General features: G+C 43.0%; 1 protein-coding gene across 2 annotated transcripts in view; it reads right to left on the reverse strand.

Annotated features, from left to right (window-relative positions):
- Positions 1-24,422, reverse strand: part of TBC1D4 (TBC1 domain family member 4) — a 251,043-nt gene that overhangs the window by 74,657 nt on the left and 151,964 nt on the right. For both annotated transcript variants that reach the window (XM_038769758.1, XM_038769748.1), the window contains exons 6-9: positions 20,849-20,940; positions 19,354-19,464; positions 18,347-18,466; positions 1,378-1,452 (exon numbers count right to left, since the gene is read on the reverse strand). In XM_038769758.1, the coding sequence (XP_038625686.1) occupies positions 1,378-1,452; positions 18,347-18,466; positions 19,354-19,464; positions 20,849-20,940 (398 nt within the window). The remainder of the gene's footprint in view (positions 1-1,377; positions 1,453-18,346; positions 18,467-19,353; positions 19,465-20,848; positions 20,941-24,422) is intronic.

The following is a 24,422-nucleotide window of genomic DNA, read 5'->3' on the forward strand; positions in this document are numbered from 1 at the left end:
GTGCACCAAACAGTGTTTTAGGTAGATATTCCAGACAGTAGAGTGGAAAACACACTTCAGAAGTAAGAGGTTAGAAGCTGGTAGATCAGCTAGGAGGCTGAGACATAATATAATCATGATATTATGAGAACTTGACCCTAGACTGATGGCTGTTTGAATGAAAAGGGTAGGCTAGATCTGGGAAACATCATTAAGGAAGAATTGGAAGGATTTACCAGTTGATTAAAAATGACTGCAAAGGACGGTAAGGTAGTTATGGGCAGGAAATTTGTCTGCTAATTTTGTTCATTCATTCACTCAGTTGTATTTACTGAGTGCTTACTGAGTGCAGCACACTGTACTTAGCGCTTGGGAAAGTACAATATAATAAACAGTGACATTCCCTGCTAACACTGAGCTCACAGCCCTGTATTCTACTCTCCCAAGCACTTAGTACAGTGCCCTGCCCCAAGTAAGCGCTCAATGAATATGATCGATTGATTAACAGTATGAATGATACTAAGGTTCTGAGAATCTAAGACGGGAGAGTGGTGATGTTGACTGAAAGTTAAGATGGAAAGTGCATTAAGGAGGAAAGATGAGAAATTTGGTTTTAGACATGTTGAGTCAGAGGTGACAGCAAGACATCCAAGTAGAAATCTCTTGAGGCAAGAGAAAATATGGAAATGACAAAGAAGGTCAGAGGTCATGCTGAGGTTTGAGAGTCTCTACAAAGAGGTGATAGAAGTCCCGTGAACAGTTGAGCTCCCCTAGAGAGTGTCTGCTGTGTGACCTTGGGCAAGTCATTTCACTTCTGTATGCCTCAGTTACCTCATCTGTAAAATGGGGAATAAGACTGTGAACTCCAAGTGAGACATGGACTGTGTGTCCAATCCGATTAGTTTATACCTACCCCAGAGCTTAGTGCAGTGCCTGGCTATAGTGTCTGGCACATAGTAAATACTTAACAAACACCACACAAAAGAGAGAGAGTGAATGTAAAATAAAAGTGTGGGAGACCCAGAACAGAGGACAGGGACAGTGAAGGTTTAGAAGCGGAAGAGAAGCCAGAGAATCAGCTTTGTTTCTTTGGCTCTGTAATTTATATCATCCCCTGTGATAAGAAGAATTAGATTGTAAAAGAGCCTAGAAATTTGGTCTGAAAGGCAGGAAAAGAGAGCAGTGTGTTAACATTCAGTCATCATGAACAATGCCATTTATAACAAGTCCAACTAAAACACATCTGTTATTAAAATAAAAAAGACTAGATAAACCAGTATTGAGGCTGTATTATTAGATCAAAATTATTTAATAACCCCCTTTGAGTCTATAGTGATATAATAAACTTGTAATCCCTAGCAACAAATCGGCAACATTTTATTTGGATGGATCAGGTACCTTCTCTGAAGCAAGACTGTTAGAGCGTTCAAAGCTGTCAATGCTTCCAAGCCGGCCTCTCATTCTGCTTGCTCCCTGCAGAAAAATAGGGAAAAGCAATTTTTCTCTTCAGTCTTAGACGATATAAATTTGGCTCCCCCACGACTGTAGATGGCACCTTCATCCCCCTTCTCACAAGCCTTGGTATTATCGACTCGTCTCTCTCATTCAACCCACATATTGAATCTATCACCAAATCCTGTTTGTCCCACCTTCATAACATAGCTAAAATCTTCCCTTTCCTCTCCATCCAAAATGCTACCACGTTGGATCCTATCTGGCCTTGATTATTGCATCAGCCTCCTTGCTGATCCTCCTGCCTTCTGTCTCTCCCCACTTCTGTCCATACTTCAATATGATGCCCAGAGCAGCATTTTTCTACAAAATAATAATGATAATGATGGTATTTGTTAAGTGCTTACTATGTGGCAAGCACTGTTCTATTCAGTCCATGTTTCTCCTCAAGAACCTCTAGTGGTTGCCTATCCACCTCTGCAACCAGAAACAATTTACCATCGGCTTTAAAGCACTCAATCACCTTGCCCCCTCCTACCTTACCTCCCTGATTTCCTCCTAAAACCCAGCCCCTACACTTCTTTACTCTAATACCACCCTACTCACTGTACCTCGATCTCATCTATCTTGCCTCTGAGCCCTCGCCCATGTCCTCCCTCTGGCCTGGAGCTCCCTCCCTGTTCATATCCAACAGACATCCATTCTCCCCAAGCCCTCATTTTCTCTTCTCTACTCCCTTCTGTACTGCTCTTGTATTTGGACTTGTACACTCCTTTATTCACTTCTCCTTCAACCCCACAGCACTTACTTACATATATGTATTTTAATTTATTCACTTATATTAACATCTGTTTCACCCTCTACACTATAAGCTCACTGTGGGCAGGGAACATGTCTACCAATTCAGTTATATTGTACTCTCCCAAGTGTTTAGTTCAGTACTCTGCACACAGTATCACTCAATAAATATGATTGATTGATTGACTGATCCCCAGGAAATGGTCATGGGGAGTACTTACCAGGCTGGGAGGTGTCCCCTGAGGTTAAAGGGCAAAGAAAAGAAAGGGCAGGAGAGATTCAAAAGTGAGAAAAGATGTGGCAAGGGAGACTGATTTCCAATTCTCCCCACTCATCATAATTCTATGACTAATAAGAAGAACTGCAGCATTTCATAATCAATTGATGTTATTTATTCAGTGCTGATTGTGTGCAAAGCACTAATCTGAGGGCTTTAGAGAGCATATACAATACAGTTGGTAGATCTAACCCCTGTCCAGAGTCTTAACATAGAGTTTACAGTCTAGATGAGGACACAGTCATCGAAAGAAACACAGATGGGAAAATGCCAGAGTATATGGATATGTACATAAATGCTGTGGAGCTAAGGTGGGGGCAAGGTAACATACAAGGGAGAGGGAGTAGGGGAAATGAGGGCCTTGTCACAGAAAACTTCTTAGAGGAGATGTAATTTTAGGAGCACACTGTAGAGGAGATGTAATTTTAGGAGCACTCTATAGATGGGGAGAGTTGTGGTCTGTCATATATGAAGGGGGAGTTCCAGGTCAGAGGGAGGATGTGAGCAAGAGGTCATTGGTGAGAGAGATGAGACTGAGGTACAGTGAGGAAGTTGATGATACAGGAGCAGAGTGCATGCTGGATTATAGTAGATTAGTGAGGTTGGATAAGAGGAAAAGGGCTTATTGAGAGCCTCAAAGTCGACAGTAAGGAATTTCTTTTCAATGTGTAGGTGGATGGCAAAAAATTTGAGTTTTTGAGGAATGGGGAGATGAGGCTTAAACACTTTTTTCAGGAAGGTGTTCCGGTAGCAGAGTGAAGACTGAATGTACCTTGAAACGTGATAGCCCGAAGACCATCATCATCATTGTCAACGGCATTTATTGAGCCCCCACCCCTCCTCCCCCTGCTTTCTGCATCCCACAAGGCAGACAGAGTTTGAGACTCAGCACGCCAGTGCCCCATTTCTCGGGAGACCTCTGGAAAATACCACTGTGGCAGTCAGGTTAGCAGCTGTAAGGGCTTAGTGGGGCTCTGTGCCTGAAAAGTTCTGCTGCCACCTTTGCCAACCACACACACACACACACACACACACACACACACACACACACACACACACACCTCGCAGCTGCATCTCACCAAGCAGAGTGGCAGTAGGGCCCACCAGTCTTAAGAAGCGGCCTGTGCTTTTAACTGATGGAATCAGATCAAAAATGGTCACTGGGAAGCTTAAGAGGCTTAGCATTTCCTTCACACTTTGTAAACAGTGAAGGATTCACACACTTGCGTAGTCGGTAAAGACCACACTGTCTAGAATTCCCTGTGGACAGGACTCTGGGCTCCATCATCATCATCATCATCAATCATATTTATTGAGCGCTTACTGTGTGCAGAGCACTGTACTAAGCGCTTGGGAAGTACAAATTGGCAACATATAGAGACAGTCCCTACCCAACAGTGGGCTCACAGTCTAAAAGGGGGAGACAGAGAACAAAACCAAACATGCTAACAAAATAAAATAAGTAGAATAGATATGTACAAGATAAATACATAAGTAAATAGAGTGATAAATATGTACAAACATATATACATATATACAGGTGCTGTGGGGAAGGGAAGGAGGTAAGATGAGGGGGATGGAGAGGAGGATGAGGGGGAGAGGAAGGAAGGGGCTCAGTCTGGGAAGGCCTCCTGGAGGAGGTGAGCTCTCAGTAGGAGAGCATTTGTTAAGCGCTTACTATGTGCAGAGCACTGCTCTAAGCGCCGGGGGGAACACAAGGTGATCAAGTTGTCCCACGTGGGGCTCACAGTCTTAGTCCCCATTTCACAGATGAGGTAACTGAGGCCCAGAGAAGTGAAGTGACTCGACCGAGGTCACACAGCAGGCAAGTGGCAGAGGCGGGATTAGAACCCGCGACCTCTGACTCCCAAGGCCGGGCTCTTTCCACTGAGCCACGCTGCTTCACTGGGAAGCTTAAGAAGCTTAGCATTTCCTTCACACTTTGTAAACAGTGAAGGATTCACACACTTGCGTAGTCGGTAAAGACCACGCTGTCTAGAATTCCCTGTGGACAGGACTCTGGGCTCCACCTGGGAGCACTTCCCTGACCCGTTTTCTGTCCACAGTGCCAGGAAGAGACTTGCCCCATGGACACAAACAAACAGAGGTTGGCTAAAGCCCCATGATCCCAAGGTCCTGCCACTGCAGAGAAGGCCTGCCTCCAAAGGCGTGGACACGTAGGAACTAACTTCTCTACTGTTACAACACTCGGAAGGTTGGGATAGCTGGACCTCTTAAGATATCCCTTTTTATGTCTGTCTCCTTTGCTAGACTGTAAAGTCTTTGAAGGAGGGGATTGTGGCTACTTTCTTTATTGCGCTCTCCCAAGCACTTAGTACGGCGTTTTGCTTAGAGTACGATGGCCTGTTGGAAAAAGCAAGGGCCTGGGAGCCAGAAGATCTGGGTTCTAATCCAGCTCTACCAATTGCCTGTCACGTACCTTCAGTCAAGTCATTTAACTTCTCTGTGACTCATTGTCTCATCTACCAAATGGGCATTAAAGACCCGTTCTCCCACCTACTCAGACTCTGAGACTCATATGTGACAGGGACTGAAACCAACCTGATTAATTTATATATCCCCTAGTGTTTAGAACAGCACTTGACACATAGTAATTGTGGTCAGGGAATGTGTCTGTCTATTGTTATATTGTACTCTCCCAAGTGCTTAGTACAGGGCCCTCCACAAAGTAGGCAGTCAATAAATACAACTGAATTGAATAGGAAGTTCTAATCAAATAGGACCTTGGGCAAGCCATTTAACGTCTCTGTGCCTCAGTTACCCCATCTGGGAATTAAGACTGTGAGCCCCATGGGGGACAAGGACCATGTCTAACTTGATTTTCTAGTCTCTACCCTAACACTTAGCACAGTGCCTGGCACATAGTAAGCACTTAAGAAATACCATTAAAAATATAATGGATTGATTGTTTGATTGATTGAATGGTGAGGATCTCAAGGCTTAATCTTGCCCAGCTGTGATAGATCCACAGAGAAGCAGTGTGGTTTAGTGGAAAGAGCATGGCTCTGGGAGTCAGAAGGACCTGGATTCTAATTCCAGCTTTGCCACTTTGCTGTGTAACGTAGAAGTCACTTCACTTCTCTGTGCCTCAGTTACCTCATCTGTAAAAATGGGGATAATAAGAGTGTGAGCCCCATGTGGGATAGGGATTGTGTCCAATGTGATTAACTTGTATAATAATGATGGCATTTATTAAGCACTTACTATGTGCAAAGCACTGTTCTAAGCACGGGGGAGGTTACAAGGTAATCAGATGGTCCCACGGGGGGCTCACAGTCTTCATCCCCATTTTACAGATGAGGTAACTGAGGCCCAGAGAAGTGAAGTGACTTGCCCAAAGTCACACAGCCGACAATTGGCGGAGCCGGGATTTGAACCCATGACCTCTGACTCCAAAGCCCGGGCTCTTTTCCACTGAGCCACGACAGCACTTAGAACAGTGTTTGCCACATAGCAAAAGCTTAATATGTACCATAATTATTATTATTGTAATAATATTACAATTACAATAATAATTATTATTGTTAACATTACCATTATTTGGATAGGATGGGAATTATCAAGTGCTAAAATTTTGCCAAAAACATCAACATATTCAAGATGGGTTTTGATAAATTCATGGATGAGCAGTCCATAATAATAATTAGGTTAACAGTAGGCAATTTTAATTTGATCACAGGACAGAGGCAAGGCAGAGGAAAAAGGGGAGAGAGAAAGGAAAAAGGAGGGGAAAGGTGAAAGGGGGAGACGAAAAGAGGACAATTTTGGAAAGGGAGATGAGGAAGAAGAGAAAGATGGGAATGAGTAGAATGAGGAGAGAGGGAGGGGATGAGCATAGTCTACTAGAAAGAGCATTGACCTGGGAGTTAGAGGACATGGGTTCTAATCCTGGCTCTGCCATATGTCTGCTGTGTGACCTTGAGCAAGTCCCTTCACTTCTCAGTTAACTCGTCTGTAAAATGGGGATTAAGGGTGTGAGCCCCACATGGGACAGGGACTGTCTCTAATCTGACTAGCTTCTATCTACCCAGTGCTTAGAACAGTGCTTGGCACATAGTAAGTGCTTAACAAGCAGTAATAGTATTATTATTATTACCTTGTATTTACCTCAGTGCTTAGAACAAGTAGTTGGCACAAAGTGCTTTACAAATATTATTATTATTATTGTTATGATTATTATTATTATTAGTCATATATAGTGCATCCTTTAATTTGTTTGTGGAAAGAAGCAAAGCAGCACTGGGGAGGTTCACGTCAGAATTCAAACTGATTTTGACAAATTGGAAAGATGGTCAGAAACACAAAGAAGAGTTCAGGAAACATAAGGCAGAACACTCACTCTGGAGGGAAAAACCAACCCAAACATGCAAAAAGGGAAAGGACGTGTTGTTTGAAAATTGCAGTAAAAAGTGATCTAAAGGTTAAGGTGGTCACAAAGTTGACTCTGAGTCAGAAGTGTATCTGAAAGACCTAGCACAATACTGTCTATCTGAATACACATATTTTTACAGGCATGACTCATAAGCAGAGCTCCTCTTCCTCTCAGCTGGTCAACTCTTTACTAGAAAACTACGCTCTGTGGAGAAATATGGGGGAGAACTTGCAGTAAGTTCTGAGGAGAGTCAAAAAGAAGATTGTGGATTGGAAAAATCAGTACTAAGTAAAGCGGTTAAAGGAAATGGAAAAGATAAGGCAGAGGTGCACTTAATAATAATCTACCAGTTTGTATTCTTAACTAAAGGTTGGTAACCCACTATTTCCATCTCCGCTTGCAAATTAAAAATGAGGTAAAATCAGTATCATATATACTGTACTTTATTTTTATGTAAGTAAGAATTTTCTAAAAGGGAGGCCTATAAAACATTTGAAGAAATTAGCAAGAAAGCCCCTAAAAACAGGATGGTTCAAGTATGGTGTTCCCTGTAAGTGGGGAATAGCAATTTCTCAAAAACCAGTCTTCAGACAGACACTTTACATTTCTGTCTGTAGTTTGCAGTTTTTACCAGCAAGAATCACAAGCCAGAATTGTACTCTGCAATTACCATTAGTCCATTCAACTTAAAGAAGTCACGGGCCAAATACTGGTACTTTCAAAGAGCACCAGGAAGTCTGTCTTTAGAAATACTCACAACACTCACAACATGTCATTTGGGAACACTATTTTGGGAAGTAGAGCATCTGAAAGCTGAGGATACATGAAGTATACTTTGACCTTGCTATAAATAGCTTTGTTAGTTTTTCCATTTAGGGATTTGTTAATACAAGAGGCGAGTAAAGGGTTCTCCTTGTACCAACTTCGAGTTGTTAGTAAGCATCCCTGCATTCCTAAAGGTGCTCTGGTTTCATATAAACAGCTATAGTTAGCTATAGAGACTAATCTAGTATCTAAAAATGGCAGCAATCGTGGGGTCAGCCACAAGATGGAATGTCACTCTGCTTCTACATAACCTAAAGAAAACTAGCCTGCCAGGAAATATAGACGTGACCCACAGTCATGACCTGGCTGGTTTCCAATTCACAGAATGAATTGTTTGGCACAGGGCAAGACCTTGTTAAGTTTCAAAATTTACAGGCCTTGGCAACCTTTGGGGTGCAGCTCACAGCATAGCCCCCTCCACCAAAATAGATTTGCTCTCTATTTAGGAGGGCTCCCAGGCAAAACCAGTTCTGATCCAGACAAAGGTGGCTTCAGTAGTAAAGTCACCTAAGTACAGTGGTCAGACAGTCAATTAGTCAATTGTATTTACTGAGTGCTTACTGTGTGCACAGCACTGTACTAAGCACTTGGGAGAAAACGCTAAAAGAGAATAACAGACTCCTTTCCTTACAATCTACAGGAGGAGACAAACATTAACAAAAATAAATGAAATTACAATATGTACGTAAGTGCTATGGGGCTGAAAGGGAAGCCGCACCACATAGTGGATAGAACACGGGCCTGGGGGTGAGAAAGTCATGGGTTCTAATCTTGGCTCTGCCACTTGTCTGCTATGTGGCCTTGGGCAAGTCACTTCATTCTCTGTGCCTCAGTTACCTCATCTGTAAAATGGGTATTAAGACTGTGAGCCCCACGTAGGACAACCTGATTACCTTGTATCTACCCCAGCACTTAGAACAGTTTTTGGCACAGAGTAAGCACATAATAAATACCATAATTATTATTATTATTTTGAATAAAGGGAGCAAGTCAGGGAGATGCAGAAGGGACTGGGAAAAGAGGAAAGGAGGGCACGGATCACACAGGTTATCTTAATCTTGGTCTTCAACCAGCTGTTCCTCTGAATTGTACTTTCTAAGTGCTTCATACAGTACTCTGCACACAGTAAGCACTCAATAAATACGATTGAATGAATGAATGAATGAAAAGAAGCTGATGGGACAACTGAAAAAGGCTTGGGTCATTAACAAAATCAGGCAAGAAGCAGTTAAAGATAGCCAAATCTACAGCAGCAATACCCCTTTGCAAATACACCACATGGAAGGAAAACAAGGCTCCATTTCCAAGTATGAGCTTATAATGTATAGGAACTGCCACTTTCCCTCCTATACTACAGATGGTCCGAATTGTTACAGCATTCTGTTTCCTAACCAAACCCCTGTTTCTACTTGATAACAATACTCCCTGGCAAGGGACTAGCCTGAAGCCCTGAGCCCTCCCTATTTGTAGGAACATATATTAAAGGCTTTAATAATGATAGCATAAGTGACCGCATAAGCGCTTACTTAGTACAATGTTCAGCACATAATAAAATGCTCAATAAATACCACTGATTGATTAATTGATTCAAAAATGCATGCATGGTACACGACTGCTTAAGAAAATAATCATTTATGGATCAATCACTCAATCAATCAATGGTATGTATTGAGAACTTACTCTCTGCAGAACACTGTTCTAAGCATTTGGGAGAGTACAATATAAGAGAATTAGCAGACCAATTTCCTGCCCATAATGAGCTTAAGGTCTAGAGAGGGAGACAGCATCAGCCTCCTCTCTGATCTCCCATCCTCCTGTCGCTCCCCATTTCAGTCTATACTTTACTCTGCTACCCGGATTATTTTTGTACAGAAACGCTCTGGGCATGTCACTCCCCTCTTCAAAAATCTCCAGTGGCTGCCTGTCAACCTATGAATCAAGCAAAAACTCCTCACTCTCGGCTTCAAGGCTGTCCATCACCTCGCCCCCTCCTACCTTACCTCCCTTCTCTCCTTCTACAGCCCAGTCTGCACCCTTGGCTCCTCTGTCACTAACCTCCTCACTGTGCCTTGTTCTCACCTGTCGCGCCGTCGACCCCCGGTCCACATCCTTCCTCTGGCCTGGAATGCCCTCCCTCCACAAATCCGCCAAGCTAACTCTCTTCCTCCCTTCAAACCCCTACTGGGAGCTCATCTCCTCCAGGAGGCCTTCCCATATTGAGCCCCCTTTATCCTCTCCTCCTCCCCATCCCCCCGCCCTATCTCCTTCCCCTCCCCACAGCACCTGTATATATGTTTGTACAGATTATTGCTTTATTTATTTTACTTGTACATACTTACTATTCTATTCATTTTGTTAATGATGTGCATATAGTTATAATTCTATTTGTTCTGGCGATTTTGACACCTGTCTACATGTTTTGCTTTGTTGTCTGTCTCTCCCTTCTACACTTTGAGCTTGTTGTTGGGTAGGGACCGCCTCTATAGTCATTCATTCAATCGCATTTATTAAGTGCTTACAGTGTGCAGAGCACTGTACTAAGCACTTGGGAAGTACAAGTTGGCAACATATAGAGACGGTTCCTACCCAACAATGAGCTCACAGTCTAGAAGGGGGAGACAGATAACAGAACAAATGTAGACAGGTGTCAAAGTCGTCAGAACAAATAGAATTAAAGCTATAGGCACATCATTAACAAAATAAATAGAATAGTAAATATGTACAAGTAAAATAAACAGAGTAATAAATCTGTACAAATACATATACAAGTGCTGTGAGGAGGGGAAGGACATACAGCAGGGGGGATTGGGTGGGAGGAAAAAAGGAGCTCAATCTGGGAAGGCCTCTTGGAGGAGGTGAGCTCTCAGTAGGGCTTTGAAGGGAAGAAGAGAGCTAGCTTGGTGGATGATTCAGTAAGGCTGATTCAGTAATCCAGTCGGGATAGGATGAGAGATTGAACCAGCAAGGTAGCGATTTGGATGGAGAAGAAAGGGCGGATTTTGGCGATGTTGTGGAGGTGAGACCAGCAGGTTTTGGTGACTGATTGGATGTGTGGGGTGAATGAGAGAGTGGAGTCGAGGATGACACCAAGGTTGAGGGCTTGTGAGATGGGAAGGATGGTAGTGCCGTTTACAGTGATGGGAAAGTCAGGGAGAGGGCAGGGTTTGAGAGGGAAGACATCCAGATGGAGATGTCCTGAAGGCAGGAGGGGACCCGAGCCTGAAGGGAGGGAGAGAGAGCAAGGGCAGAGATGTAGATTTGGGTGTCATCAGTGTAGAGATGATAGTTGAAGCCTTGGGAGCGAATGAGTTCACCAAGGGAGTGAGGGTAGATAGAGAACAGAAGGGGACCAAGAACTGACCCTGAGGAACCCCTACAGTAAGGGGATGGGAGGGGGAGGAAGAGCCCGCAAAGGAGACTGAGAATGAACAGCCGGAGAGATAAGAGGAGAACCAGGAGAGTACGGAGTCTGTGAAGCCAAGGTTGAATAGCATGTTGAGGAGAAGGGGGTGGTCCACAGTGTCAAAGGCAGCTGAGAGGTCGAGGAGGATTATGTTGCTGACTTGTACCTCCCAAGCACTTAGTACAGTGCTCTGTACACAGTAAGCAATCAATTAAAAATGACAATGAATGAATGAATGACAGACATTAATAAGAATAATTTATAATAAATAATTTAAAGAGATGCAAATAAGGGCTGTAGGGTTGGGTGAATATCAAATGTCCAAAGGTCACAGACCCAAGTGCATAGATGGAACAGAAGGGAGAGTGAGCTGGGGAAAAGAGGGCTTATTAGGGAAGCCCTCATGGAAAAAATGTGACTTTAATTGTGCTTTGAAAGTGGAAAGAGTGGTGGTATGGCATTTATAGTGGGGGAGGGAGTTCGAGGCTAGTGGGAGGATGTGGGTGAGGGGTCAGCGGCGAGAAAGATGAGATAGGGGCATTGGAGGATTGAAGTGTGCGGGCTGGGCTGTAGTAAGAGATTAGTGAGGTGAGGTAGGATGGGGCAAGCTGATTGAGGGCTTTAAAGCTGATGGTAAGGAGTTTCTGTTTGATGCAGAGGTGGATAATAATAATAATGATGGCATTTGTTAAGCGCTTAGTATGTGCAGAGCACTGTTCTAAGCACTGTGGAGGATACAAGGTGATCAGATTGTCCCATGTGGGGCTCACAGTCATAATCCCCATTTTACAAATGAGGTAACTGAGGCACAGAGAAGTTAAGTGACTTGCCCAAAGTCACACAGCTGACAAGCGGCAGAGCTGCGATTTGAACCCATGACCTCTGACTCCCAAGCCCTGGCTCTTTCCACTGAGCCAAGCTGCTTCTCCAATGGATGGGCAGCCATCGGAGGTTCTTGAGGAGTGGGAGATGTGGACTAAACATTTTGAATGTTTATGGATCAGCAAAGTAGCTTGTCATTTTCCGACCATCCCTAACTTTTGCCAGGCTACTAACTGATAAAGTCTATTGATTTCAAGCCTCTGCGAAAAAACGAGAGAGTCATGAACAGGGAGGTATATACTCTGATTTCCAGCCAAAATTCCTCCAACGGAAAGGTATGGGGCATCTAACCACCTCTGAGTATCAGCTCTCCTCCATGTAAGATGTCAAAGGTTACCCTGTAACCAGTCCGAGAGGACTGGGGTTAGAGCTAAGAAAGACTTATATAAATAGTTTGGAAGCCCTCTGAGCTACAAAGAAATGCCAAGTATCAAAATCATTGTGTACTTTGGTGCTACGCAAACATGGAAAACTCTCCAAACTAACCACTCTCTTCCAAAGGGCATTTCCTATTGTAACTCTCTAGCACCTTATCTAAATTCTGTTCCATCAGCTCGAGATCAGGTTATAAGACTTTAAACTGTTCATAAATTTGATACAATGCTTGGCTTTGCATTCATAAATATTTGAGTTCGTGCCTGAAGCTGTAAAATCCAAAGCTTTACGTAAGTCAAAAATCAGAGGCCCAAACTTCCCAGAAGCCCTTGCTCTTAATGAATACACTTAAATTAAGAACTGGACCGACCCAGCCCTACCCCCATCAAATCCCATCTCAAAAAGAAACCAAACCCAAGAAGGGGTGGGTCCATATATGTGTACATGGGTGTGTGAGTGTGGAGGGGTGTACACATGTACATAGATGTGTGTGTGTGTGGAGGGGTGTATACATGTGAACACGGGTGTGTGGGGGGTGTATACACGTGTACATGGGTGTGTGGGGGCGATGTATACATGTTTGTATATAAAAATGCATATGTACACTATATACAAATAATGTTCCATATGCACATGTTTATATTATGTGTTTATGTATATACAAGTATACATGTGTACGTCTACACATAAATATGATAGTATACACCCACACTACACTATATCTACATATGTTTAATAATAATGGCATTTGTTAAGTGCTTACTATGTGCAAAGCACTGTTCTAAGCGCTGGGGGGAAACAAGGTAATCAGGTTGTCCCGCATGTGGCTCACAGTCTTCAGCCTCATTCTACAGATGAGGTAACTGAGGCTCAGAGAAGTTAAGTGACTTGCCCAAGGTCACACAGCAGACATGTGGTGGAGCTGGGATTAGAACCCATGACCTCTGACTCCCAAGCCCGTGCTCTTTCCATTGAGCCACGCTGCTTCTCTATGTTTATTATATAGGGAAGCACACACACACAGGGAATAAATGTGATTCCCCAATTTCTGTGAATGCTCTTTTCATTCAAAAGTGAGTCATCAGACAGTGGAGTTTACCCGAGGATGTAGGTGTGGCAGAAAGGACTAATGACTGATCAGCAGTGGGTTCCACAAAGGATGTGCGTCTCCCTGGGCATCAATTCTGCTATTTGGCAAACTCCTCCGGGGTACTCTGATAAAATGTGGCAGAACCCTGTCGGATCAGCCACAGTCTTTAGTGGCAAGACAATTGGGAATGGGGTGATGGGGAGAGAAGCAGGATGGGACTTTCCAGGGACCTTCCCCAAACAGAAAGTCCTTTCTCCCCAGCACAGGAGGCTCTGAACCCCACTTCCATTCACACCAATTACTACACAAACCCAGATATAGATGACTGTTTCACCAAGGCTTTTGGCTTTGGTGGCATCTCCACCTTTGGCCCTCTTCAACTATGGCACCCCAGCTTCTGTCATAGATGTTCCTTGTCATGATTTTCACAAGACACAGACTTCTCTGAGGCCCTCATTGGTTATGTGGAGCTGGGTGATTTTATTAGTTTTGAGATAAATAGTCCTTTACCCCCTGAGTCAACATCGATTCTTGGGGACATCAGTTAGCCATGCCTAATGCTTTGATACTTCTCTGGCAAATGGTATTGTGGATAAATTCCCTTTTTCTGTTCATGTTGGTGCTTGGAGATGGACTTCCTCATGCCAACAGAGCTGTTGTAATTTGCCTACAGACTTGTTACAGGGGTCTTTCTTCTACAAAAGTTTTGGGGTTTAGGGATCATGAACACTGAAGTGTCACTGTGAGCCTGAAACAGGTGATGATCAGCCCATAAACTGACCCAAGGCATTGCTGTGGTGAGATATATTTTTTTCTGTCCCTTTGCTACACTATGATTAAATCAATGAGTTGTGTTTGCTTAGCTCATGGGAAAAAGTCTTTCTTTCATCTGCAGTATGGAAAATAGTGTTGGCACACTCACTGAGTAAGAGCAGAACAGTGCTGTTTAATTTTACCTTGTGGTCTGATCACTTTTCCATATGTGAACATTGCTACCAACCTGCAGGCTGCATGTTGGCAGACTATCCAAATCTATGTAAAAGTGCTCTTTTTCTTCACTGCAGTTCGTTAATGTGCTCTGATCATGTTGGCGAAGTGCTCCTGTATGATCATCAACATGTCTAAGGCCAGGCTGGGAAACCCTGAGGCTGCCTTTTGTTTGATAGTGAAACCTCTACCTGAGAATCATTAATTTGAAGAGGTAAATAGTCCTTTACTCCGTGAGTTGACAACCACTCTTGGGGACATCCATTAGTCATGCCTAATGTTTTGATGCCCCTCTGGCAAATGGTATTGTGGAGAAATGCCCTTTTTCTGTTCATGTTGGTGCTTGGAGAAGAAAGGGTATCTGACACCTGTCTGTGGGAGGAAATCTAGCTTCCTTCAGTACGTTGGTGTTGATTATGTATCTGGCCAGGTCACCTGCAAAGAATGGTGGTCCTCTTTCTGGGCATTGGGCAGCTCTGCCTCACTGCCTACTATCCCCCATTCTGCCATTAGAGCAGGCACGGGCCTGTTACAAAGGCAGAATCAATCAATCAGTGGTGTTTATTGAACACTTACTGTGTGCAGAGCGCTTAGGAGAGTACAAGGCAACAGAGTTGGTAGATACGTTTCCTGCCCGAAGGAGGAGCGACATGTGCATTCCCAAGCTTCCTAGAAATGTTGCCGACTCCTGTGAAGTATCCAGCAGACTCCTCCTAACCACAAGGCTGGGAGGATGGCGAGGATACTGGCTCACTTCTTTAATAATAATAATAATAATAATAATAATAATAATAATAATAATGGCATTTGTTAAGCACTTACTATGTGCAAAGCACTGTTCTAAGCACTGGGGGGATACAAGGTGATCAGGTTGTCCCGCGCGGGGCTCACAGTCATCACCCCATTTTACAGATGAGGTAACTGAGGCTCTCAGAAGTTAAGTGACTTCCCCAAGGTCACACAGCAGACATGCGGCGGAGCCGGGATGCGAACCCACGACCTCTGACTCCAAAGCCCGTGCTCTTTCCACTGAGCAACGCTGCTTCTCCTCCTTCTTCTCCTCCTTTCAGACTCTGGACCTGTCTGAAGTCCCTGAGGAATAATGAAGGCTACCCCAAGGCCTTCCAACCTGGTGTTTCCAGTGACAATGTATGGATCCAAAAGCTGGACAGTGAAAAAACAGGACAGAAACAACACTGATTTTTTTGAAATGTGGTGCTGGAGAAGGCTTTTGCGAATACCACAGACTGCCCAAAAAACAAATAAATGGATTTTGGAGCAAATTAAACCAAAGTGGTCTTTGGAAGGCCAAATGACTCAACTTGGATTAGCATATTTTGGACACATCATCAGGAGGGCTAATTCTCTGAAAAAGACACTAATACTAGGAAAAGTCCAGGGAAAACGTGGAAGAGGCAAACCAGCAGCAAGATGGATAGAGACTACAACAATAATAATGGAAGAACCATTAGAAAGGTTGCGGATTATGACAGACGACAGGACGTTCTGAAGAAAGTATATCCATGGAGTCACTATGAATTGGAAATGACTCGACGACACAATAATAATAACACCCCAAGGCAGGCCTACAGTACTTGGAGTGAATCAAGCCTCCAGAGTCCAGGCCCTACATGTCTCTTGTGTCTGTTATATTTTTCTATTGTACTCTCCCAAATGCTTAATACAGGGCTTGGCACATATTAAGTGCTCAATAAATACGATTGACTGACTGACTGCCAGAATATCCCTAAGAGCTGCACTAGTAGAAGCATGTGGGAGCCTAGCCTGGCTTCACTTGCCCTAGGGGGATGTGGACACCAGTCAGTTAGTCAGTCAATCATATTTATTGAGTGTTTACTGTGTGCAGAGCACTATACTAAGTGCTTGGGAGAGTACAATCACTGTGCTGCCTTCAAATGCCCCTGTATACGATTCCTCCCTCTACAGGTTTATTATATCCTACCCACCAAGTGGACAATAGAGTCCATTGCTCCTTCCCTGAATACAATCTGTTTTTAACTGTACACTATGAAATCAAAAGCAGCGTGACCTAATGGAAAGGACATGGGTCTGGGTATCAGAGGAACTGGGTTCTAATCCCGGCTCCACCACTTTTCAATCAATCAATCAATCAATCGTATTTATGGAGCGCTTACTGTGTGCAGAGCACGGTACTAAGTGCTTGGGAAGTACAAGTTGGCAACATATAGAGACAGTCCCTACCCAACAGTGGGCTCACAGTCTAGAAGGGGGAGACAGAGAACAAAACCAAACATACTAACAAAATAAAATAAAATAAAAATAAGATAAAATACTTCAGTTACCTCATCTGCAAAATTCATTCACTCACTCATTCATTCATTCAATCGTATTTATTGAGCATTTACTGTGTGCAGAGCACTGTACTAAACACTTGGAAAGTACAATGCAGCTACAGCAATAGAGACAATTCCTGCCCACAACGGGTTTAAAGTCTGGGGATTCAATACCTGCTCTCCCTCTTACTTTGACTGTGACCCTCATCTGGGGCCTGACTCTAATAATAATAATAATGGTATTTGCTAAGCACTTACTATGTGCCAAACACTGTTCTAAGCACTGGGGTAGATTCAAGGCGATGAGGTTGTCCCACGCTGGGCTCACAGTCTTAATCCCCATTTTACAGATGAGGAAACAGGGAAGTGAAGTAACTTGCCCAGAGTCATACAGCTGATACATGGTGGAGCTGGTATTAGAATCCATGACCTCTGATTCCCAAGCCCATGCTCTTTCCACTACGCCATGCTGCTTCTCATATCGTCTATATACCCCAGTGCTGGGTATATTTCAGTTTGGAATACCAAGACTGATTGGAGGAGCGTGATGAGCTTCTCCACATACGTACACCATTTCATCTAACTTTGCCACCCACTTTCCAGCAACTCATCAACGAAGGGATTCTGAGTACTAAAAGGATATTTTAAATTGTTTTTGAATACAATGGAATAAAGATAGTGCCCAGATTAATATGTATATGTACTTGAGATATAGCGTTTAACAAATATTGTATTATCATTACTATTGTTGTTATCATTATTATTAATAATAATAAATTAATAGTAACAATATTAATGTTAATGTTAATAATTATTAATAATAATAATTTTAAAAGGAGCTGGCAATCTCACCAATTCACTGTGGTCACCACCTGAAGTTGACATTGGAATTGTCAATACTACTCTAAATTACTGTAGTATCCCAAGGGTTTAATACAGTGCTCTTCTAGACTTCTAGACTGTGAGCCCATTGTTGGGTAGAGACCATTTCTATATGTTGCCAACTTGTAATTCCCAAGCGCTTAGTACAGTGCTCTGCACACAGTAAGTGATCAATAAATACAATTGAATGAATGAATGAATGCCTTCATATGATAAGCACTCAATAAATACCACTGCTTGCTTCATTGATTGTTTATTATTTACTGTTAAAGGGCAATGAAGAGATGTTAAGGTCAAGCTATAGTACCATTTTCCCTTTCCTATGCCTCTGACACCAACAATCTAATTCTACAGATGATTCCCCTCTAGACCGTACGCTCAGTATGGGCAGAGAACGTGTCTGCTAATTCTGCTGTATTGTACACTCCCAAGTGCCTAGTACAGTGCTCTGCATATAGGAAGCACTCAATAAATCCCAATGACTGATTAATTATAACTAACACAGCATATTCATCCGAATACTTACCAAAACCTTTTTGAAGAGCATACTAGAAAACTATTAAATTTGCAAATTGAACATTTAAAATAGTGTGCTTCAAATCTAAGCAGAAGAAAATACAATGCAGTACAATGATTCACAATTCAGCAAAACCTCGTAAAACTCTTGTATCTCAGTTGTTAACCTTACCCTAGAGAAGATATTTTCCAGAGAGCTAGTCAAAGATCTCTTAGCTTTGTTTTTCAGGATGTCAAGTTTGAATCGACCACTGCTTGCTGCATTTTCAGGAACTGTGTTACTAGATGTATTCTGCAGAAAGAAAAAGGACAGATTTTCAATTTGGAATACGAAGATGGGTGACTGGAGAAGTGTAATGAGCTTCGTCACATGTGTATACCATTTTATCTAACTTTGCCATTCACTCTCCAGAAAATCATCAACAAAGTGAATTTGAGTACTAATGATATATGTTTAATTGTTTTTGAACACATTAGAATAAAGATAGATTAATGAATGTGTATATTTGTATGCTTTGAGTAGAGCTCAAAGTCTTTGAAGATGCAAGCAATGAAGATCTAGTGTGTGTGTGTGTGTTTGTGTGTGTGTGTGTGTTTGGGTGGGTGTGTGGGTGGGTGTGTGGGTGTGTGTGTGTGTTTGATGGTTGTCTTTTCAGCAATTTGAACACATAATGACTGACTACACTTTGGTTGTTGGAGAGAGCTGCTGCGTCACTGAATACATTTGGTTTTTACCTCTATTTCCCATGGGACTTGTCTAGTTCAAATCTTAAAGACAATCAAATGGAATGTATTTCCTTTTAATCAAATCTGTAAGGGAATACACCAAGTGTTCACAAAATCACTAAATTGTGGGCACAGAGAGACTAGTGCTTACAACAAAGAGGATATTCTTCTGCATCCACTGCATTATTTGGGACTAAAATGGATATTTCTCTCACTATGAGGGTTACAAACATTATGGGCTCGATTCTCACTTTACTTAGAGTGGTATGTCAGTTCAAATACAGTTGAGTATGTAGAAAAAAGTTGTAGTAAACTAGAAGGTAACAGCGGTGTCTATGGGTTTACAGTTCCATTACTGCAGGCATGTCCCTGGAGCTGAATTACAGCCTCTTCAAAATAGAGAACGGAGGAGTCCAGCCGAAAAAAGCACAGTCACTCAGAAGAAATACTTACTGATGGGGCTTCTCCAATGTGGATGTGTGTCTTTTGTTTGGCTTCGCATAACTGCCTCAGGTGCAAGATCACTAGTTCATTTTCCTCCTGATCAGTGATTGGCTTCATTTTCTGTTGAGGTGAATTCATAAATAAGTGTTCTGTTCAAAAAGAATATTTTTTTTGGAAAGAGCTCCGGACTGGGAGACAGAGAATCTAGGTTCTAATCCCAACTCCACCACTTGCCTCCTAAATAACCTTGGGCAAGTCATTTAGCTTCCTTAACCCTCAGTTTTCTCATCTGTAAAAATGGGTATTAAATACTCACTACCCCTCCCTATTTGACTGTGAGCCCCTTGAAGGACAGGGATTGTGTCTGACTGGATTATATCTACCCTAGCACTTACTTGGCACAAATACCCCAATTATTATTGTGATAAGTAGTAGTAAGAGGAATAATAATAATAAACTTGGGTCTAATCAGGAAGAAGATTAAACAGCAATGCTTGTTTTCCTAAAAAAATAACTTTTCTTGTAAGGTAAATCAAATAAGCTTTGCAGAGATCAGGTATTAAATAGCATCAAGCTGACTCACAGAATTGGAACCTGAGATGGGAGGAAGCAAATTTCCCTATGAACAAAATAGCAGATCCATGTTCCTTTCTAAACCTAATGAGTTCAGCTATCATCTGTCAACCTCACAGTGAGCAGGTGTAAGGGGAGAGGAACCCTTATGACCCCCTGTCCCAATTCTCTTCAGCCTTTTTTGTGACTGGGCAAAGGGGAATTCTGTTCCTCAGATTGCCAATAGCCTCTGCAAGTGTCTTCATACATTTCATTAGACATTTCATTTCATTAGAGAAGCAGCGTGGCTCAGTGGAAAGAGCCCGGGTTTTGGAGTCAGAGGTCATGGGTTCAAATCCCGGCTTCGCCAATTGTCAGCTGTGTGACTTTGGGCAAGTCACTTAACTTCTCTATGCCTCAGTTACCTCATCTATAAAATGGGGATTAAGATTGTGAGCCCCCCATGGGACAACTTGATCACCTTGTAACCTCCCCAGAGCCTTAGAACAGTGTTTTGCACATAGTAAGCGCTTAATAAATACCATTATCATTATTATTACTATTTCATCCTAAACCCAATGAAAATGTCCCTTTTGGGAATGAATGAAAGATGGCTTTATGTAGAAGCAGTGTGGCTCAGTGGAAAGTGCCTAGGACCAGGAGTCAGAGGACCTGGGTTCTAATCCTGGATGCTCCATTTTCCCACTGTGTGACCATGAGCAAATCACTTAACTTCTCTGTGTGCCTCAGTTCCCTCATCTGTTCTCCACGTGAGACCTGATTATCTTGTATCTACCCCAATGCTTAGTACAATCTTTGGCACATAGTGAGAGCTTAACAAATACCACTATTATTGTTATTATTATGATGATGCAATTAATTTTATAATGCACTTTGGGGAGAACAGATGTGCCAAAGTACACAGACAAAAACAAGTATCACTGACTATTACCTGAACTCGTTCAAAAATGTCTGCTTGCTCATTATCCGTCAGCAACGACAGGTGCCTCTGGATCACCAACTTCGCTCTAGGTGGGTACAGACCTAACGAGAAATTATGAAACAACATATAAATGAAATCCTTGGACCATGACTTTAAATTCATATTCTCCCTACACCCTAGGCCCGTTCTAAGGGATCTGACCAACTCACGACTCTTCAGCTTTAGGGACTGGACCTTGGACCACCCTTCTTGGGAGAGAAGATTTCTTGTCTACCTTCATGATTAGCCCCCTTCCTCTCCCCTATACCTCAATCAATCAATCAATCAATCGTATTTACTGAGCGCTTACTGTGTGCAGAGCACTGTACTAAGCGCTCAACCCCATGCCTTCCCACCTTCTACAAACCCTATGCCCCTTCATCTTCCTTTCCTGACAGCCATCTTCAACCATCCCTAAGAAGCAGCATGGCCTGGTGGGAAGAGCATGGGATTGGAAATAGGAGGACCTGGGTTCTAAATCTGACTCTGCCTATGCTTCCTGTGTGACCCTGGGCAAGTCACTTCACATTTCTGCACTTCATTTCCTCAACCATAAATGGGGATTAAATACTAGTTCTCCTTCCTACTTAGACTATGTCCAACCTGATGAACTTAGATTTACCCCAGTGTTTATAACAGTGCTTGACACATAGTAAGTGCTTAACAAATACCAGAATAATAAATATTATTATTAAATATTATTATTATTAGAGAAGCAGCATGGCTCAGTGGAAAGAGCCCAGGCTTGGGAGTCAGAGGTCATGGGTTCAAATCCCAGCTCCGCCACTTAGCTGTGTGACTTTGAGCAAGTCACTTCAATTCTCTGGGCCTCAGTTACCTCATCTGTAAAATGGGGATTAAGATTTTGAGCCCCACATGGGACAACCTGATCACCCTGTACCCACCCTCGGTGCTCAGAACAGTGCTTTCCACATAGTAAGCGCTTAACTAATACCATCATTATCATTATTATTCACTTTCTTATAGCATCTCTACTGTTCATGTTTAAGTTGCCCTTAACCTACATGCCCTTTTTGGACCCTATTGCCATCATTCAGTTATTACCTCTATCCACCTCCTCCCACTCCAATTTAAATTCCTTGAACAAGTTGTTTGCATATTCATTCGTTCATTCAATAATATTTATTGAGTGCTTACCTTGTACACAGCAAGGTATTAAGTAAAAAATAATAATGATCACATACATTCCCTGCCCACAACGAGCTTACAGTCTAGGGAAGGAGACAGACCTTAATAAAAATAAATAAATTACAGATATGTAAGTAAGTGCTGTGGGGCTGGAAAGGGGAATGAATAAAGGGAGGAGATCAGAGTGATGCAGAAGGGAGTGGGAGGAGAGGAAAGGAGGGCTTAGTTAGGGAAGGCCGCTTGATGGAGATGTGCTATTATAATTAGGCTCTGAAGGTGGGGAGAATAATTGTCTGCCAGATTTGAGGAGGGAGGACATTCTGGGCCAGAGACAGGACATGGACGAGGAGTCAGCGGTGAGATAGACGAACCTGAGGTAGAGTGAAAAGGTTAGCATTAGAGGAGCAAAGTGTGTGGGCTGGGTTGTAGTAAGAGAGTAGCAAAGTGAGGTAGAAGGGGGCAAGGTGATTGAGTGCTTCAAAGTCAATGATGAGGAGTTTTTGTTTCATGCGGAGGTGGATGGGCAACCAATGAAGTTTCTTGAGCAGTGGGAAAAAATGCCCTGAATGTTTTGGCAAAAAAAATTATCCAGGCAGCAGAGTGAAGTGTGGAATTGTGTGGGGAGAGACAGTAGGCTGGGAGGTCAGCAAGGAGGCTGATAAAGTAAATCAAGGCAGGATAGGATAAGTGATTGCATTAACGTGGTAGCAGTTTGGATGGAGAGGAAAGGGCCGATTTTAGTGATGTTGTGAAAGTGGAACTGACAGGATTTAGTAATGGATTGAAGCTGTGATTTGAATGAGTGAAAGGAGTCAAGGACAATGAGAAGGTTATGGGCCTGTGAGACAGGAAGGATGGTTGTGTCATCTACAGTGATGGGAAAGTCAGGGAGAGAAAATGGTTTGGGTGGGAAAATGAGTTCTGTTTTGGACATGTTAAACTTGAGGTGTCAAGAAGACATCCAAGTAGAGATGTCTCGAAGGTGGGGGGAAAAGTGAGACTGCAGAAAGGGAGGGAAATAGGGGATGGATATGTACACTCACTGCCTCCATTCCTCTTCCACTTCCTCTTCTCCACTCCCTCTACAATCTGGGTTCTGCTTTGTTCACCCCATTGAAACAGGCCTCTCCAGGGATACCAATCACTTCCTTCTTGCCAAGTCTGTCCCTTTGACAGGCTCTTCCTCTGTCTCATACCCTGATCTGCGACTGTGCCTCCAGGCTCTGTTCTGGGCCCCCTTCTATTCTCCATGTGCAAGCATGACCTTGGGGAGCTCATCCATTCCCACGGCTTCAACCACCACCTTTACGTGGGTAACTCCCAACTCTACATCTCCATCCCCAACCTCTCTCCTTCTCTGAAATCTCGCATCTCCTTCTGCCTTCAGGGCATCTCTACATGGAAGTCTGCCAGCACTTCACGCTCAGTAAGTCCAAACAAAACTCTTCATCTTCCCCACCAAATCCTCTCCTCCACCACACTTTCCCATCACAGTTGACAACACCATGATTCTCCCCGTTTCTGACAACTGACAACTGTCCTTCATACAACATTCCCAGTGTTCTGAAGGGTCTTCTTCCTACCCCATTCTCTGGTGGGAAAGGAAGGGATGGGGACTGGCCTGGAAATAATAAGAATCACCATCATCACCTTCATAATCATTATGCTTACTATGTGCCAAGCACTGTTCTACACACTGTTAGTACAAGATAATGAAGTTGGATACAGTCCCTGTCACACTTGGGGCTCACACTCTAAGTGGGAAGGAGACCAGATACTGAATCTCCATTTCTAGATGAGGAAACTGAGGCCCAGAGAAGTGACTTGCCCACAAGGTACTACATCAGGCAAGTGGCAGAGCCAGGATTAGAATTCAAGTTCCCTGATTCCCAGGCCTGTGTGCTTTCTACCACACCACACTGTTTCTCTATCTATGAAACACACTTCCTGCAGAAAGACAAACATCAGGTTGCCCTGTTCACTAGCAGGGATGGTCTTCTCCCCAGCCCTGATCACACTTAAATTCGGGAATTTAGTGAGCATGTCTGTTGATCATAAGCCAATCAGCATGGCCAATTTGAATGTGTGTGTGTGTGTGTGTGTGTGTGTGTGTGTGCGTGTGTGTGTGTGTGTGTGTCTCCAAACATACAAGCAGGCCTGGTCACCATATGCTAATATGTATATGAGCAGGCAGAAAGGGAGGACAGTACTTTTAAAAAACAAAAAAGAGAGGAAACAAGAAAAAGAAATTCAACCTAAATGCAGTTCAAGTACTTTTCTCAAGCAATCTAATGCGGGGGTGGGGGAGATGAGAAGAAGAGAAATAAACAAAAACACAAAGGATGCTATAGAAAGCCCAGGTAGTAGAAATGGGTAGTAAATGGAAGAAAAAGAG

Source organism: Tachyglossus aculeatus, chromosome 2 (assembly GCF_015852505.1).
Source record: "Tachyglossus aculeatus isolate mTacAcu1 chromosome 2, mTacAcu1.pri, whole genome shotgun sequence".
Lineage (NCBI taxonomy): Eukaryota > Metazoa > Chordata > Mammalia > Monotremata > Tachyglossidae > Tachyglossus > Tachyglossus aculeatus.